The sequence below is a fragment of the Petromyzon marinus genome, chromosome 9, assembly GCF_048934315.1.
Source record: "Petromyzon marinus isolate PM22_M1 ecotype Great Lakes invasive population chromosome 9, UKy_Petmar_22M1.pri1.0, whole genome shotgun sequence".
NCBI lineage: Eukaryota > Metazoa > Chordata > Hyperoartia > Petromyzontiformes > Petromyzontidae > Petromyzon > Petromyzon marinus.
Genome location: NC_133675.1, coordinates 1,764,850 through 1,784,196, shown reverse-complemented (window position 1 = coordinate 1,784,196; position 19,347 = coordinate 1,764,850). Strand labels below are relative to the sequence as shown.

The 19,347-nt window shown below is 56.2% G+C and overlaps 1 protein-coding gene across 2 annotated transcripts in view; it reads left to right on the top strand.

The window, feature by feature from the left end:
- The window catches only part of FAM53A (family with sequence similarity 53 member A), a 49,356-nt gene extending 30,364 nt beyond the window's left edge, over nt 1–18,992 (top strand). For both annotated transcript variants that reach the window (XM_032950894.2, XM_076065804.1), the window contains one exon: nt 12,814–18,992. In XM_032950894.2, coding sequence (XP_032806785.1) covers nt 12,814–13,089 — 276 coding nt within the window. In that variant the 3' untranslated portion in view covers nt 13,090–18,992. The remainder of the gene's footprint in view (nt 1–12,813) is intronic.
- Nucleotides 18,993–19,347: the final 355 nt, after the last annotated feature.

Below are 19,347 nucleotides of genomic sequence, written 5' to 3'. Positions count from 1 at the left end.
TGGCGCACGGGAAACGCTTTCTCTCCATGTAAGTGGAATGGATGGCGTTTTTGTTTCAGATTGCAGCGCTTTTGGGATTTCGTGGCACTGGCCGCAAAGTCCCCTGATCCAGCGCTGAGCATTAGAGACCACGTGGGGGTCCAGGCCGCCATTCGCGCGTGCGTGCGAACTGGTCCTGGGCCTCTCCTAGGTCGACTCGGCCTCATATGAGTGCCTGGTGCGGTGTCTAAACATCGCCATGAGGGAGACAAAGGCGGCCGGGCGTGGTGTTGGCCACCAACCACCTCGTGTGCCGTGCCGGCCTTCATAGGTGCTGCTCGCTAACAGCACTTGTGGCCCAACAGTCTGTGAAGGCTATACAGGGTGGGGGGGGGGGGTGGTCTTTGTGTGTCAATTAACAGCCATTAATATCTAGAGTGTATGTGTGTGTTTTTAAGTGTGCCTGCCTGTGTGTGCGCGCGCGCGCGTGTCAGTGTGTGCATTGGTGCGTTGTGCGCTCTAATCTCCGTGAGTGCGTGCACATGCATTACGCTGGCGGTTGGGCCGGTCGCCGAGCCGGATCTGCGCCGGCAGGTGAGGTAAGGGAGCAGCGCTTCGCGGGGGGCCTCGCGGGGGGCCTCGCGGGGGCCCCCTCCGCGCCCCCCCCCGCATTCCTGCGGTGCGAGTCCTCTCCGTGACGCCGGCGACAAAACAAATGTGAGCCGGGGAGAGAATGGGGCTTTGTGACGAGACAATGAGCGCGAGAGCCGCGGGCACGCAGGCGGCTGTCTTCACGAGCGAAATCGTTTCTGCCTTCCTGGATCTACGGAGAGACTCGCGTATTATGATACGCGTTAGCGTGTGCGGGGGGGAGAGCGTGGGGGACTTGGGGGGGAGGGAAGCGCTCGCCCGGTCCTACTCGCGTTGCCCGGATCGGCCGCGTGCCCCCCCCCCCCCCCCCCCCCCCCCACCCGTGCCTCTTGCCGACTCGCGGCGCCCGCCTTGTTGACGTGTCCGGGTGTTCAGTCGCGAGTTTTTGTGCGGTCTGCGTTGCAGCGTTGGGGATCCACGCTTTCTGCGATTTGATTGTTTTGATGATCCAGAAGAGGTGGCACGTGCCTGCGATTCGGTGCTTTTGGTGGCATGGGTTGGTGGATCGTGCAGAGATTTGTGTGCAGCTCTCAAACCCGCTACGCTGTGAGGCGGCAGTACAACAAGTAGGTTTGTGATCCTGTCATCTGTGTGGACCTCTTGAGTGCTATCCCCTCAGGGTCTGCGTTTTCTCTAGGAACTCCAGTTTCCTCCCAAGCATGAAACGGCCGTTAAACTGACCAAACGTCTCCCTGCCGGAGCCTTGGAAAAAAATCTGGACAAATTTAATTAAAGTTCTTTATTAGTTGGTGCCTTCTTCTCGAAGCTGCCAGCATTGTCCCTTCCCCTGCGAGTTAGGGGGGAAGAGTTTGGCCGCACATGTGCGATTTGAGACGTGGGGTTGAAGCTCCCCGCTCCCTCCCTCCTCCTCTGCGCGGTGGCAGAGGCGGTGTGGTGGCTCGGTGGCTCGTGTCCGAGTGATGGATGCATGCGGGGGAGGGGGTGGGGTATGGGTGGGGAGTTCATCCCAGCCGCCGCGCTGGGATCCAGTAATGAACTGCGCTGAGCGACGGAGCTGTCATCCATAATCCGATGCCTGGTGGCCCGCTCGCGCAGATGCCGCCGCCATTTACACGCTCGCACCTCCGCGCTGCGTCCGGGCGGGGGCCGCTCGACGCGCCCCTCGCCCGTTCGTTAATCTCTCCGTTTGTTGGGTTCCTGTTTCTTTTTTCGACGCCGGTAAATTGCCACGTGTTTTGTACCGCGACGCGCGGCCGAGGCCCGGCGTCTCCTCCGTCGGCCTGGTTCCAGCCCGTGCTGCCGGAGATTTGCATTTGAATGGCTCGGTGGGAAAAACCACGGCGCTCTAAATAGCGCGCGAGTATTAATTTATCGGCTGCACGGGACGTTTCAAGCGGCCGTGCCGAAGCCCCTGAGCTTACGGGCGACTTCCCATCGCGGCCCGTTTGCCGAGCGAGCCGGTCCCAGGCGAGCAGATGTTGGCCCTTGGGCCTTGGGTCTGGATGAGCAATTCTCGATTCCCTCCGCAAAGTGCCGCCCGCAGCCGCCTCCAAAAACAAAAACGGTCTCCTGACGTGCAGACGCGAGCGCCCGCTGATGCGTGAATGCACGCGCGCGCACACTCGCGCACACGGGAATATTAACGCGGCCGCTGATGCACACACGCCGCCGATAATGTGGCACCATGTCACATTTGGGAAAATTGATTTGCGCCGTGGCACGAAGAGGCTCGATGCCACCGCACGCACACACGCACACATGCACACATGCACGGCGGCCGTGTGTTTTATGGCCCCGAGCAGAGTCATGACTCCCGTGTCCAAAATTAGCGCCGTCCTGCCGGCTTGATGTTTGCGAGTGTCCCGTCACAACCTGAGCCCAGAAGATGAAATGTTTTCAACAGTGGGTGGTGGTCGCCTCCAAAACCCCCCCCCCCTCCCACCCACCACTCAATCCCTCCAGCCTCCGTGCTGTGCAAAGTGATGAAATGTCACGTTGCCGTGTCTTTACCGTCGGGCGTTTTTACCAAGAAATACGGCGTCGTTAACGCGATGCTGAGAAAACAAACCGGGCGCGGGTCGCCTCTCTCCAACTCCGCTGTTGGCAGCGAGCGGACTTTTGAGAGGAGAGCTTCTCTGAAGCGAGGTTTCGTCTCTCTCTGCTCCGTGTAGTTATCCGATTATTTTGCGTTGAGATGATGCCTGACAGAAAACGGGGAAAACGGTCGCCTCAACCTCACAAGCGCGCAGCGTCGCCAGTATCGTTACCCGTGGCGGTCATAATGATGGTGGTGATGATGCCGCCGTTGATGATGCTAATGACGAGCGATGCTGATAACGACGCCGATGTTGCTATGAACGATGAAAGTAGTGGTGCTGCTGATGACCAATGAGTGGTTATAACGGTGGTAATAGTGGTGGCATCTAAATCCACGATGACGGTGACGATGGCGGCGCACGTGGGTCCGCCGCTCAACGTCTGCAAGCGCGCCCGCAACGGCGAGGGCGCGCGCCCTTAATGAATGTCCAACGCAGCGGACCCCCCCCCCCCTGCTTATGAGAACAGCATGACTCGGGGAACTTTAATGGTGAAAAAACATGCGGCAGAGAACCTCCGTTGAAATTCCCCGGGTGTTGGATTGCAGGCAGCACAAGACAGTTCATTGTTTGTGGCGGCACGAGGAGGGCCGCAGCAGCAAATGAATATTTCCAGTGTGGCCGAGGGCCCTGTAATGAATTGTAGGGTAACTGAAACCAAAACAGTTGGTGTTAGATTGTGGGAAAGTTTTTCTGGCAAAGGAAGTGCTCACATGAATGAGCTGGAATGCGTGCGTGTGTGTGAGAGTTGGGGGGGTGCCTCTCGGCAGCCCCACTGTCCCCCCCCCCCCCCCGTTGTTTAATGTGGCCTGTGCTCTGCGTTCCAGCACCCCTTGAGTGGAGTGCCGCGTGAACGCCGTCTGGCGTAATTCCTGGAAAGGCGACGCTCGGCGCTTTATCAATTTACACAACTCCTCTGGCAACGCGTCGCCGCTGCTGACTTTGCAAAACAAAAACAAAACCTGGGTCCTGAGCCCCCTGTGCACTGTACCGCACCGCCCCGTGCCTCGCCTGCTATTTTAGGAGTCCGTGTCTCACCAGTCTCGTAACCTTGAGTGCCAAATTGTGCCGGGGCCGGTCGACGTTAATCGGCCCGTCAGCTGACTCTGTCAGCCGCGGCGGGAACATGGTTCGAGCTTAATTTCTCGCTGATCGTCTTATGGGTCCGCTGCTACACTAGCCTTCGGTGGTACATGACTTGTTGTAGCCACAGCCATAGAGAGAGGAACACTGGGTGCGGTGTGCCGGCCGTGTAAATAATTTCCGGGTCATCAGCTGAAATTTAAGCCCCGGCAATGGGCGCTTGCGGCGGCCGCCACTCACCTCGAAGTGATTCTCTTGAAGACGTTCTGACTTCCTGTGCCCAGCTGTGAGCAGCCTGCAGATGACCGCAGAGTATTGTGGGGGATTGTGCTGTTAAATATGGGAGGATGCATTCTGAGCGGTTCCTGCGTCTACTGTTCAAGCTGCGCTTTGTGTCTGTGTTGTGGGTGTTTGTGTGTTGTGTGTGAGTTGTAGGCTGCGTTGTTGGTGTGCCCTCACATGCGACATTTCCCATGCCATAGTCACAAAGGCTCCTCTGTGCTTCGAGAGCGGTGAGGCAGTGGTTAGTGCACTGCAAAACAAATCTAACGACCCGATTTCCGCTTCCAACGAATAACAGTGGCGAATATTTTAACCAGTCATGGGTCCTCTCCTAAATATACTCTGCCTTACCAGAGTATCCAGTGCAGCATGTAAACATCAACACTGGGGAGACAAAGGCGGCCGGGTATGGTGCTGGTCACCTACCCACTCTTGTGCTGTGCCGGTCTTCATAGGTGCTCATGAACAGCACTCGCCCCAAACAGCCCGTTAAAGGTTACAGGGTGGGATCTTTGTTGCAACGGACCCCCTGAATGAAGGGCAGCGTGGAAGGGAGCGCGACGTTGCAGGGGGGGGCGGCACGGGGCAAGGTGGGCACGAAGGGGCAGGGGGGGGGGCATGAAGGCGCAGGGGGGACGCGACGGGGCAGGGGGGACGCGACGGGGCAGGGGGGACGCGACGGGGCAGGGGGGACGCGACGGGGCAGGGGGGATCGCGACGGGGTAGGGTGGCACGACGCTGCAGTGGGGGGCGCGAAGCGGCAGGGGGAGTGCCACCCCCACGTGTGGCATCGCCACCCCCACGTGTGGCATCGCCACCCCCACGTGTGGCATCGCCACCCCCACGTGTGGCATCGCCCCGTGCCATGGTCACAAAGACTCCTCTATGCCGCGTGGTGAATAAACGAGGGGAGAGAGCGAAGGAGCGAGAGGGCGCCCAGCTGCCGAGGGCCACACAATCGCAACTTGGCCAGACACGTGCCACATTCGACCACGTTTGAAGGGGTGGGGTGGAGGGGGGATTGTACCAGCCTGTTCACCATGGGGCCTGGTTGAGTCTCCTAGATACGTGGTAGCTTTAGCGTCACCAGCTCTCGGTCGAAGTCTGCTGGTTCCCAGCACCGCGGCCCGGTCATGTTCACCGTCCTGTCCGTGGCCCTTGGAGAAGGCCAAGCGGAAGTGAGCTGAGTGGAGGTGTCAGGTGGGGAGGTAAGGCAGCCTCCTCGCAACATCGCAAATACCTGTCACACGTACAGAATGAGAACATCCCCGCTGATGGTCAGTGTCAGTTTGTGAAGGCGGAGACCATAGACATATAGTACAACAGTGGAGTTTGCTGCACTGCCCACTACGTAGCCCCCACAAGCCCTTTGTCTACATGTTTGTGCATGGCGGTCGCACGTCCAAGTGCATATCGAGGCTCCACTGTGCGTGGCCTCCGAAATCCGACGAGATTTGGCGCATTCCGGTGATGTGGTGATCAGCATCGCTAATGCTCGATACAGAAATCTGGTTTCGAAGATTTTCATAAATGAGCTCAGCAGAGGTGAAAACGGGCCCTGATGTTGGCTGTGGTGCTGGGCCCCCCGTCATCTCTTTAAAGAGGAGCTCTTACATTGATTAACTGTAAATGGTGACGGCGTGGGCCCCGGGCTCCTGCTGGGCGGTTGGAGCGAGCGCGTGCCCGCAGTGCAAGGCGGCCGTGTTCTACGCCACAGAACCAGGCTGCTCTTATTCGTCGACTCTGAGCGAGGGCGTCCTGCTGGCCTGCAGTGAGACTGGTGCGGCAGTGCAAGCAGAGTGGTGGGCGAGGTCTGCACCGGAGCAACCCGCACTTCCCTGCCGGACGCCCGGGCATCAACGGTTACAGTCCATAATTGCGCTCGCTCTACGCCTGTCCAACGGTCAATCTGGATGAAGGCCCTCTCCAAACCACCGCCGCAGCCTCCTCCCTTATCAATTTGCGATGTAGTGCAGGTGATGCACCCAGCACCTGCACACGAACCGATTTCATCGCTCGGGTCTCCTCGGTGGACGTCTCTTGGATGCGTTTCTTGGCTTTGCCGCTCCTGGCTCTCGGCCAATCGTCCCTTTGGTTATTTACCACTTGTGCAAAGTCTACGCAAAAAGTATTTTCTCGCGCCACGTCCAGGCGAGCGGAACAAGCGAGATTAGCGCGAGCGTCGCGGTTAAAGTGGAGGACCCGAAGACGAATCGATTCCTGATCTGCGCCGTGATGACAATCCGACGGATCGCTTTGCCGCGTGGGGGTTGGGGGGGGGGGCGGTGGGATTGAGTCGTCGCAAGCCAGACGCCCGCGGTGGGAGGGGAGGGGGGGGCCACGGTTCCCGTCAAAACCGGTCCAGGGTTGTGCTGCGTAAACAAACGCTGCGGCAGTGGCGGCGCAGGGCTGAGCACGACGTCGTTCGGAGTTTGCACGGGCCAGCGGAGGCCACCGTGCCTGTTGATTTTTTTTGTTCATTACTACGAGGCGTGTGACGTATTTCCCCCCCCCCCCCTTCCTTGCGATTCCACGAAATAGCCCATGGTTCGATCCAAGAGTGGATTTGTTTTTTGTTGTTTCATGGCGGACGCGAAGTCTCGAAGTGGCTGCGGCGCACAGGGAGAACCAATCGCAGCACGTGCACTTCGACGATAATAGTCACCGGCGTGCTCTTGTCTTTTGCTGCCACCGCACGGTGTTGGCTCGCTCTCGCAGAGAGGGCGACCTCCTGTATACCAGGAGAGGAAGTTAAGTTGCCACAGTGGCGCCCATATTTGTAGTACGACAATCTCCTGGCGAGCCGGTATGGCTCCTCCTCGACGCCCACGGAAAGGGAATCTCTCAAAGTTTTGTGCGATTCACCAACCCTCCCCTCACCATTGCTGGATTACTGCCCACATCTGCAGCCACCACCACCACTCGGCTATAATAATAATCATCGACAGTAACCGATGCGCGTGTGGTGGACGTGTGTGCGATGATGTCGCGCGCGGCCCCCACAGTCCACCGCCACTGCAACGCAATTGGTGCTCGTCCATCAGGCGACTACCAGGCGCCCCGCCTCCCCCCTCCATCGCTCCTCCACCTCCCAGCGAGTGAAAATCACCGTTTATGGTTCTCGGTAATAAACATCATCGCACGGTGCGAGACTCGGCCATCATTACCGCCGCCCCATGCTGGGCTGTAACCCGGCGACCGTGGATACGGTAATTAGAGCGGTTAATCATAACCCAGGCGCTCTGTTATTCTTACTTTGCGGCGCGCTCTCACTAATACCTGGAATACCGGCGCTGACGGCCGCGTGAGTCGAGGCAGGACCGTCTCCACGCGAACACGCGCCGGCTCTGCGTCGGCTGGCGGCGTAAGCCGGGCTCGTTTAATCAACGCCCGCCTCGTCCGGGGATTGAACCTCCCCCCTCCCGCCAGCATGCCTTCCGAGCAAGGTTCCGTGAGAAGGTCGCTCGATGGCCGTTTTTTCCACTCTCCACCCCGCGGCATGCGGGGCTCTGCACGTTTCTTACGTAGCCCCTCAACCCCTCCGCGGCCCTCCAATCGCCGACTTTATTTCGTAAAAAAACTGGAGGTCGCTTGAAGGTTAATTCTGAGACGGGAGTACAGTGCCTGCCTGTGTGGTGTCTGAAAGCTGGCCAGGGCTACGGTGAGCAGCACCGTATGGGGGGAGAGGGGTGCTTCGGCCTGTTGTGCTTATGAAAATTAGAGACTCGCTCTTCTCCCTGCACGCTCTCCCTGCACACTCTCCCCCCCCCCCCCCCCGCACACTCTCCCTTGCACACTCCTCACGTTCGCTACCTTCGCAACCACTTGTGATATTTAGTGGCTGTGGTGAAGCTTTCCGGGCCTGGTAATTGGGACTCGATGGCTGCCTAGGCTGGCTTAAGTGCCGTCACGCGAGGCCCAATGCATCGTTCGGCGTGCGTCTTCCCGCACCGCCTTCGTGCCAGACTCGCCGGGCCTTCCACCACCAGGTTTTTATCTTTGGGGAAAGCGGCCACACCCTGGCCCGACACTTGGCACATTTATTGTACCTGGTAACAAGGCTTTGAATATATAAACCGTTAATAAACTGAACTATTAAAAACTTTGTTTATATTACCAGGTAAGGCCCACTGAATTAATGTAGCTAATTTTTAGAAGCCACCTGGTCCACAAATGATAGCACAACAAAGTGGCTCATCGTGTGGACATTTGTGGCAGGCAAATACTTTGAACGCATGTTTCTAAATGTGGAGGGATAAAAACTCGAAGACCTGGACAAAAATCGACGCCACCACGGGGGGAGAAATTGCAAACTCCAAATATACAGACGTCAGGTTGGAATCGAACCCACGTGCTCCTATATATACCAGACGAGGTAGTTAACATCTCACCACCATGGCGCCCCGATAAAAGAGCGTCTCAAGGCAGCCAGATACACAACAGCCCACACGAAAACCATTTAAATAAATGAATAAGAATTACGCGGCAAAGTAGCACGACAGAAGGGTGCACACGGTTGCAAACGCAATGATCTCTTGCTGCTGCTGTGACAGCCGGCCCGACAGCCGGCGGATTGGGCTAACGATCAACGATTGTGCAGTTCATAAAACGATCTCGTCGCGACGACGTAGCCGAGTTTTCTTGAGCCTGTATTGGCACGTTGCGATGGACGTGGCCGAGGAGCTGGCAAGGCCCTCCGCAGGGCCCGGTGGGAGAGGGAATGTGGAACGTCGGCGCGGTAACGCTGCCGCGTGTGACCCTCGCGAGATACGGAGCAATTAAAATAACTGAAAAGCGGAGCAAATGCGCCGCGGCTTGTTTGCCTGCATTCTTGCGGTGCCATAAAATGGCGTTTGAGAACCCGCGGTTGGAACCAGCGAGAGGTGCGTGCCGGCACGGTACGTGGCGAAGCCTGTTCCACAGTGGCGCTCGCTTCAGCGCACGGCACCGCCCCACCTGCGTTTATCGCCACAATGTTTTGCTCGTTTTATTGACCCCTAAAGGGATGGTCGATGATGAGGATGGGCTGAATTGACCCCTGACTGCTTTGAACTCTGCGACCTTACGCGTGCGAGTGGGCCATCGTCCGTACCACCAGATATGCGCGCGTGCACGCACAGCAACACGTCCGTGCGTCCGTGTGTCTGTGTGTAGAGGGAAGTGGTTGCACATTGGCTATAAAACTTCACAACAAAGCTGGCGACCTTAGCCAATTCCCAGCGACTGATCACGGGCCTGCCCGGGGTAATTTCTACCTTAAATGAGTACCTGTTGCAGTGTGCATCCATCAGCACTGGGGAGACAAAGGTGGCTGCCTGCATTTCGTCCTGACAAAACCACTCCCACGTTCGTCGTGCCTGCCTTAATTTGTACTCGCCAAGAGCAATTGTCCTGACGGTCTTTATTTGGAGGATCTTTTGTCGTATGTGTGTCTGTGTGTGTGGTCTGCACACACACAGACACTGCACAGCGGCCACAGAGCTGTCACGGTGGCCCCGAGTGGTACAGCTGCGTGTAATCGCAGTTGGTGTGGCCCTTTCCCGTTTCTCTTGCCATGCGACTGCGGGTTTTATATTTGGCACGGGCAGTTGCCTGGACGGCCCAAGAAGAACCGCGGCGTCGCCCGCAGGAGGGCCGCTCGCTCGTTACCCAGTCCTCAAGACTCCATCTGAGAGAGGGTCCTGCCTTGGGATGATTGGGTCGAGCACCAGGAGACCCAGCACAGCCCAGCAGCCAGGAACGGTGGCCTTTGTCTCGAGCAGTGGAGGCTGAGAAATAAATCGCTGCTTTAAAAAAAAAAACGGCCTTAGCGCTCCATACAGAAGGCCTGCCGGGAGAAATAAATACAAGGCTTGAACAAAAGTTTAAATGTATCTGCTTGTTTTACATTGAAAACTCGTAGCAGACATGCCCCACCCCCACCTCCTCCTTCAGGGGGTCAACAATTGAGCCGTAAATCTGGTAATCTGCAAACTTGGCGAGGAAACCCCCGGCGGTCATCACCGTGGCCTTGAATGGGCTGCAGGTTTGGGCGCTGCTTCCAAGTCCTGGGGCGAGAGAGAGGCGGGAACGGGGGGGCGGCACGCGTGGAAGCGGCCGAGCCGATGTGCCAGGGTGCAGAGCGGGAGGAGCGCGACTCGGGTTCTTTTTACGGCGCAAATTCTAGACGATCGGGATTTTATTTTAAAATCAAACGTCCAGAGCCGCGCAGAATGGTGGCGGGCGCGTGGCACGACCTTGGTGTTTAGGTGATGATGGAGGGGTGGGGGAAGTGGTGGGGCGGCGTGAAGTGGGGGTTTGGGCCCTGCACGACGTGGGAGTGGAAGGCCAATCCCGAGTGGCGGCAGCAGTGGTGCCGTTTTCACCCCTGGTGAAAACCCGCAGGTGCCGTTTAGCAAGCGACGTTCGCCTCGGCCTCGCCCCATCCCGGCGGCGCTCTCGCCGTCCTCCATGTCGCGTCGCCACGTGCGCCGAACCGCGCGCTCGGCGCACTTGCCACGTCGCGCTCGCCTCTGGGGCGCCCAGAGACCTTGAGCGTCTCTCGCCACAACCGCCGAGCCTGGCTCCGTGTGGCCTTCTCTCTGTGGAGCTGTCGTGTCATTTTTTTTTCTCTTTCTATTCATGGAAAATAGCTCTGCTCGTGGTCTTGCTCGAGCGCCCGTGGGCCGACTGCCAGCGGCGCTACGGCAACGAGCCACAGCCGCTCCCACCACGAGGGCCGGGGAGGGCTGCCCTCATTTTTTGTCAAAATCAGCACAGCTTTGTCTCTCCCACGAGCAGAATATTTCATTAAAAGAATGGACCAAACTTCCCAATGCAGGACTTTCCTGTAACAAGGCTCTGCTGGTTATAGATATACGACTCTCATTACTGAAACCTCGACCGCGGTTGACTTTTGCAACAACGCGTCCATGAGCTGCGTTTGCCGCTCGCGCGTTCTTAGCGCTCGCGCGCGACGTGGAAATGCGGGCCCTCGTGCCGGGGTCCGACTCGGCTCTGCCAAAAGTGGCGCACTTGTCCGGTGTGTCCTCTAAAATACCAGGCTCATGCAGGAGGTTCCCCTGCCTATTCATTGTCCCATTAACACCCCGCTATGGCCACGAAGATCGAAGCTTGCTCGTTTACGGCTTGTAACGGTGTTTTTAAAAAGCAATTCAAAGCAACTGTTAAAAGCCACCACTCAAACCGCTACTAAACCACCACTGATCCCACCACTAAAACAACCACTAAAACCAACACGAATACCGCCACTCAAACCGCCACTAAACTCACCACCAGAACTTCCACTAAACCCACCACTCAAACCACCGCTAAAACCACCGCTAAAACCACCGCTAAAACCACCAAGACCCACACGCCAATTTTGGAATGCACAACCCACTCCTGCAGTAGCTGCTGTACAGGCCGGCACTAATCTGGGACTGTGCAGCGCGTCTCGTTTCTGCGCAGCGTCGAGGAGAGGCGGCGAGGCAGCGTGGCTTCGCGTGCTGTTAAAGAGGGGGGGGGGGGGTGGAAGTGCAATTACTCAATTGATTCTAATTTAAAATATACACACACACACTTGCATTCCCACCCGCTCGCGTTGCTTGAGGCGGATGGGCGGGACAACGACGAGCACCGTGGCAGGCGCGTCGTCGCTCCCATTTCTCCCGCCCCCCCCCCCCCCCCCCGTTACATTTGACGAGCGGGGGGCGAAGTTCTTGAAGTTCTCGTTTCACAAAATGGCCCCCGACTATCTCGCCTGTTAGCGGAGCATGGCGGCGGTTGCGGTGCAGCACGCACGCCCCCTGGCCATGTCTGCGCTTGAACCTGTGTTGCGGATTAGGAGCTCTGGGTCCCGTGACGGACGGCGGTCAAATCCCGGTCAGGTTTGCTTTGTGCAACAAAAAAGCAAAAAACAGTGCTCGTACCGTGGTGAAACTTGTCCGCTTCATGAGAATATGGAATTTACCCCCCCCCCCCCCACACTCGCCCACTGGCTCAGGGCCACCAATAGAGGTGACCGCCGCCCAGGGAGACGCATGAGCTTTGTGGAGCGAACCCTTTGGCGGTAGAGAAATCCCTCCACGGCCGTCACGGGACGTCGCCTTAAGTCGATTTTTTTCTGTCGCAGACGTCCTCCGCCTCTGTTGGCCTCATCGCATCACCATGGCTCTTGCCATGGTGTGACCCGCAGCAAAGCGGCGTTGGCCGCGAGCCTTGCCGACTCCGCAGACCCTGCCGGTAGCTCCGAGTGCCGAGTGTCTCTGGGGCGCCGGGCTCCAGAGACGCTCGGCCATCCCTTGGCCACGGTGTGCATGCAGTGCGTGCTGTGTTACGTGTGGTGCATGCGTGCTGTGCTACGTGCAGTGTATGTGGTGCGTTACTCTACCTCGCCTCTGACGTGCAGGATCGTGCAAACAAAGGAGACAGATGGGTACATTTCAATATCGACATACTGGTTCCAAAGAGCAAAGTTTCGAGTTTATTTTTTGCAAACACAGCTGTACAAGCTACTTAACCACACCTGGGCGGTGTTGGTGATTTTTACACCTTTGTTGGAAACGCCTACGGTGCTTTATTTTTATCCCACGCACTGGGAGCAGCTTACTGGGATTTTTCCATTCACCACTGCCTCGGATTTTAAATTGCCTGAAATTTTTAATGAACGTAACTCTATAAAATCTGCGGCCCGTGGGAGTTGCTAAGCGAGTCCTCCCTTGCGTCTCCCCTTCTCACCGCTCCCCGTGTCTCCCCACTCTCGCCTTGTCTCCCCACGCAGACGCTGAAGAACTCCCAGAGCTTGTGCTCGCTCGATGACGAGATGGAGGCCGCGAGCCCAGCGCTGGAGACCATTGTCTCCCCCAGCGAGGGTGAGGGCCACCTCGCCGCCGCGTACGCGCGGGCGGCGCGCAGCAGCAGCAGCAGCAGCACCGGCAGCGACGAGGATGACGACGAGGAGGCGGAGGACGTCAGGAAAGAGAAGAGCGACGGCGGAGGAGGTGTCTTCCACCTGGACTGCGATGAGCTGGACGTGGATGAAATCGAGAAGAACTGAGGGTTGAGAAGGGCGGGGGGGGGGAAGAGGAAACATGGACCGAGAGCTGGAGGGGCACGTGGGAGGGCAGCCGCGGAACTCACCGAGATGCTGGTGACGAGCTCCGGCGGTGTCCGGCCCGGTCCCTGCCAGGTCGCGGTGTGGCGGTGGCTGCCCCCCCCCCCCCCCCGCCCGCCCACCCGAGGCTTTTGATGCGTCCGTCTTCAAATATCGTGCGCAGTTTCATTCGAGTGGCTTTTGATGAACGCATCTTCCGCTGACACTGTTTGATGCATCACGACGGCCAGCGCCTCCCTCCGAGCCGCCCACGTGCGTTCGCCGATCGCCATGCGCGGTGACGAGCGAGCGGCGTTCCTCACTGCCCTCGTGCGCCCGGCCGGATGGCGTGGCTCGTTTTGAACCCTCTGGTGTGCGGATCGAACGGATGAACCCGCTCGTGTTAAACTCCGTGGCCCCGCCGGCCGTTGGAACTGACGTCATCTGCGGCAGCGCGACGGCACACGAGGTGGGGGGGGGGGAGAGGGGGGAGAGGGGGGAGGAGTCTTTCTCAGGGGCGTGAATTGAAAGGGGCTTTAATGTTTTTTTTCTCTCCCAAATTTTCTTCTGGACCTGCAATCCCTCGCGTTCTATAATGCGGCCTGCGTCCATGACGTCCGCTGTATTTCAGCAACTACACTTGGAGGCGTAAACAAAAAAAACATTTGCAGAGGCTGAAAGGTTTTCCTTTTTTTTTTTGTCCAAGAAAATGTCACCTCATCATGTTTAAGTTTTAAGCTTCTAGACGTAAAAAAAATGCCCAGGCAACACGCGTAAACGCACGCACGCACGCGTGTACGTGTGTGTGGTTTGCAGTAAGCGCATGGGGTTTGGGCAACTTGCGACGAAGCAGGTGGAAAGCAATAAGCGCCTCTGAATTTGCACTAAACACCCTTACCAAGCATCGGGCGTGGCGAGTCTGTTCCACAACACAAGCGTGACACAAAACGCGGGGGAGGGAGGGAGGGAGATGCCTTTTGGCCACACACGGGATTCCAGAACAAGGAACAGACAATGTGCTCTTCCCAGACTGTTTCCAGCAAAATCCCACACACCACCAGCATTGGGTGACCAGCCTCGCCACTTCCCTCTTCGGGGAGGTCAGGAGATAGGAGATGATGGGGGAGATGATTGGGGTGGTAAGTGCTTGGTCGGCTTGTGAGATGATAGCACTGGTAGGTGGGAGATGATTTTGTGGGATTGTTGTGGGGTTCAGAGATGATGAGAGGTGGTGCTGTAGAAGTAGGAGATCCAGAGCTCCAATTAACAGATGAACAACGGATGGTCTCGCGCCAAGGCTGTGATGTTTCGATTTTTATTCAGGGACATGCACAGCTAATCCTGGCCCCACCATGGGTGTCATTGCCGCATTAAAGCTGCTGGCGCTGAACGAAAGGGGTTTATTCAGGGGCCTGTGGGGGCCCTAAGTGTCCCTGCATGCGGAAGGGTGGAGGGGTTCCTTTGTTGATGACTGCGGCCAGGGGTCCCTCCGAAAGACTCTCGGGTGAGAATGAAATTGGTGAGCGTTGAAGAGCAGGAAGGATCCAGTGAAGCACTTGTCAGAATTTGTACGTTTCATTTTTTCGTTCCGGCACCGCTTTGCAGTCATGTGACCACCCAACAGGGAGTTCCCTCAGGAGTCCCAAGAGCCGGGCATGGCTAGAGCACCCCCCCCCCCCCACGGCTCCACCCCTCTGTGGGACGGCTCCAATCTGGGAGCTGCTGCTGCAGTCTTTGCTACTACTGCTGGCGATTGAGCGACTGCTGCTTCCCAAAAACCGCTGCCGGTGTTCAACCTTGTTACGAGAAACCGAGCACTTGAGAAGCACCGGACACCCCCCCCCCCCCCCATCTAGGCTACTTTGTAAGTGCTTCTCGGCAGCGGTCCAACTTTTCAAACGTCTCGTTTTTCTTGTCTCGCCGTTCAAAGTTCCCCTTGGTCGTTCTTTGCTGCGTCCCCGTATCCGTTTTGGCCATTTTTTAAGCTTGCGTTTTCAGAGCTGTGCTCCTCGTCTCTTGGTTGTGCGGGGGGAGCGGAGGCAAAACCTCGCTCTATTGCCTTTTCTGTCTTGGTCCAGTGAGCTGTTCCATAATCCGCACTCGGAGAGGTTGACAAAGTTTACGACGCTCGATTAATCCTCGCTTGGTTTTGTTTCTCCGTTCACTCCGTGCGTGGGAGCTTGACGACGGACGCAGCTCCAGTTAGGTGTTCTCATTCAGGACAATCTCTCGATGTCGCCCCCTTTGGAGTCGCATGGCTCATAGTGTGGTCTCTAACTCGATTGATCATAGTCCAGACGCTCTCAGGTTGTTTTTACTTGTGGATTTGTGCGATTTCTGTGTGTGTAATCTGTGTGCATCAGCACGTGTGTGTGTGTGTGTGCGCATGTCAGCGTGTTGACTCTGACTGTACTTGTCCCGTCTACACCCTTACGATTGAAGCTTTCGAGTGTTGCTTGAAAATTGTATATTCTGTACAGACATTTTTGTAGGAAGAATTAACTTGTGTGGTCTTTCAAAGTAATCACTGTTTACTGACCCCCCCTTCCCCCTTGTTACTGGAGTAGATTTTTCCTTTCTCCGTTGCACAGTTCTCAAAGGCCAGTATAACGCCCCCGTGGCTGGGCGTGATGAGAGTGGCGGGCGAGTATACGTAACCCGCGGTGCGCGCTGGCACCGCCACGTAGACTCCCATCTCTAACACAGATAATCTCCGCTGCCTGTTCGTGTTCTTAAGACAGGAGGTGAGCAGAATGCTGAATTTCAAAATATATAAATATATATTTTCTAAAGTGTCTTGTAAATAAGGGGTGGGACTGCGGGTGGAGGGGTGTGCGCACCGCTCGGCGGAGGAAGTTGTCGCCCTCATTCCTGTCTGGGCTCGGCTTCGAACTTCGGCACCGGGCCGCAGGAAACGGTCGCTGGAGAAGCGACACTTCGGCAAGTTGCCTCGAGCCGAAAGCGTCGCCGGGACGGTCGCTCTCCCATCGCCCCGACGACGACGACGACGATGCCCTTCTTGGTTCGTGTTGCCGAGACGCGTCGGGCGACAACGCGGAGAAGGGGGCGAACTCCTCGGGGCTAAGACCTCGCTTTGCGCAAATTGCCGAGCAAAGGCCGGCTTGGGAGCTGCGCCCGCGTTTGACGCCCGACGCACGAGTCTACCCCCCCCCCGCGCTGCACGCGGACGGCAGCGTCTTGAAGGCAGAGCTGTTCACGCAACGTTGGACGACCATGTCGATTGAACAATTTTCTGTCGCTTCAGGGTAATGTGACACAAGCCAATTGTGAGACGGCGTGCGTATCTGCTGCTCGTGCAGCCCGGATGCCAAACGCAGCGATTGATTGGAATCTCCGAACAGCTCATTTCCAGGCCTTTTTGGACCCAATGCACAGCAGCGGGGGGGGGGGGGGGGCAAATGCTGCTCGCTTCCAAATGTTGTGTTGCCGTGTTAACGTCGGCGAGACCCTCCGGGGAGACTCTGTTGGTCACGTGGGCTGTGGAGAGAAAGCAGTGTGGAGTTTGCAGTTGCAAAAATTGCATGACGTCAGTGGCGATATAATAACCATCGGCGTGGTGTCCCCTCATTGTTGCCCCATGCTGTTGGAGCGGCTGGGGAGGCACCAGATTTTAATTGAGAATGTTATCGCTAGATGTGTGACGATTCAAGGATTGATGAATTATCTCAGCTCTAAGTCGTAATTGGATCCAGTAATAAATGACGGGAGCCCCCCCCCCCCCCCCGCTATACGTAATTAATGCGTTCCTGGGAAATGCGACTTGATTCGAAATTACTTAAAGCGAACTCTAATTTCCGACACACGTTAAAATGTTAAACTCGGGGCTTGCGTTCCTATCCCAGAATTCTGGAGGAAAACAAATGCGCGAGCTGATGTCGTGAAGTGAACAAACATGCACATGATTATTGTGAGTTAACATACGCGTTCACTCATAATAAATACAAATAAGTGGATGCAACTTGGGGTGAGCAGTGGTGGAGCTATGTCGATGCATAAGAGGCAGGAGCAACCTTGCCTTTTCATCTGACTAAGCTGGAGCCCCAGCAATGTTCACCAGAGCCACAGTAATGTTCACCAGAGCCACAGTAATGTTCACCAGAGCCACAGTAATGTTCACCAGAGCCCCAGTAATGTTCACCAGAGCCACAGTAATGTTCACCAGAGGAAGCTGGGTGTCTTCTGGGCTCTTCACCAGACTTTCCTGGCTTGGCTGGTGAACATTTATAATATTCTGTCGTACGACACCTGAACAGCATTTTTATTTTTCTGCTGGTACAGCTCCATATAGCAGTGAATGCCAGCGAGTATTTGTTGTGTTGGTGGTTATATCGGTTCATTAGCCTCTTCCTCAGCTCGTTCCAGCTGCTTCAGATCGTCATTTGTCAGGGCCCTCACAAAAGTAATAAAAAAGATGTTAATGTACTGGGGCAGCCAATGGTCAATGGGCAGACATCACCGTACCGATTAAAAAATCGCCTCTGCTCGATCACTGATCGATCACATCAGACATACGAATCGTTTTGCTGCTGAAAAATCGGTATCGTTTCTGACGATTCCCGTATCAGTATCCCTTATTTTGGCAAGAACACACCCCCATTAAAACCATATTTGAGCAAATTTCTCCATATATTGTCCTGAAAATGAACCATCTATATTCTTTGGGTCTTTCGGTAAAGTCACGTAGATAGGTACAAATTCATAATAAATATAAAATAAACAAAAATCTATGACGTTTCCATCACAACACAACGATCGCTTGTGTTGTGGTCGAAATGTCGTAGTTTCTATTTTATTTTTATTAATTAGAACCTATACATGACTTTACCGAAAGACCTAAAGAATATGAATTCCTGCAGTCACGAAAGCTTTAAGTCAAGTTTGAACCATCGTTGATTCTCGCGCATGTGGGAAACAAACCTATAAGAAAATTTTGTCGCTTAATTCATAGGCAACGTATATGCGAAACAACGCATAATGCAGCAACGTATAGCGGGGGAATGCATTATTATTTTACCCTCTTGTGGTGAATGTAGCGGCCTCCAGTGTACACACAAGGTGTGCGAAGCGACAATGGTGTCCACCCGATTAGATGAATTGTTCACCCCAACTCGGGAGGAATCGTGGACGACGCCAGTGACGGCCCACACCTCGCTCTCACGCCCCCCCCCCCCCCCCCCGGGGCTCGGTACCTGCACACTGCTTGATCGTAACGCCCATCCGGCCTCCAAACTCCCCCCTTCCCCAACTCGTGGAGTGAGGGTGGCGAGATGGATCACAGCTCCCGTGTGGTCCGCTCCCCAAGTGGCTCTCCCCCCTGGTTGGCGCCTGTCGGCCTCTACCAATCTGGAACACGCCGAGGACCCCGCCTGAGGGGAACAGGTTTTCTGGTCGATGCACAACCGCGTCTTGTTACTGGTTCCTAGAATCTGAACTGCACCAGAGGTTCCCTCGAGCCCCATTACAGAATGAGCTGCTGCGTCTCCCTTCTTCTGCTATCCACAAGCCCGACTTGGGCCCCTCTGCTGTGTGATGTACGGGGCAATTCGCCCACTCACCGCCCACTTTAGAATCGCCACTGCCTAGAGTGAGTGAGGAGAAGGCTTGCGTTGGGGGCCCCGTGCTGAGCGTGGTCGTGCGTTTCGTGGCCTCTGTGCCTTTTCGGGCCCATGGCCCAGGGCTGCTCCGTTTTGTATTTGAGCGCAGCGGCTGCTGCTGCCGCCGGTGCTGCTGTCTCCATGCCGGGGTTTGCTCTCTCGTGAGAGCCGCCTGCTGCTGCTGCTGCATCCACAGAGTGAGCGATTGAAAGTCGGTGTGGCTCCAATAAATTCAAAAGTGGCCTAAAGCTGGTTGTGCTTCCTGGCGTGGTTTTTGTGAGCAACGCGTGCGTGCATTGTGTTGGCGACCCGAGTTTGATTCCCGTTCTCGACCAGCAAAAATGATGAATATCAGATACCGGTCCTGTGTATCCCCCAGATCGACTCTGCTTTAAATGGGTTGCATGATCCGGTGGTGTGTCTTTTAAGGAGGAATGTTAAAGCCAGCAGGGTGCGATATTTGGTTCTCGAATGAGATATTTATTCTGAACATCTACGTAGTTCCACTTGGTGTGGTCTGTATGGACGTGTGTGGTTGTGTGTGTATATGGTATATGTGGTATATGCACGGGTGTATACGGCATAGTGAGTGCATGATGTGTGTGGT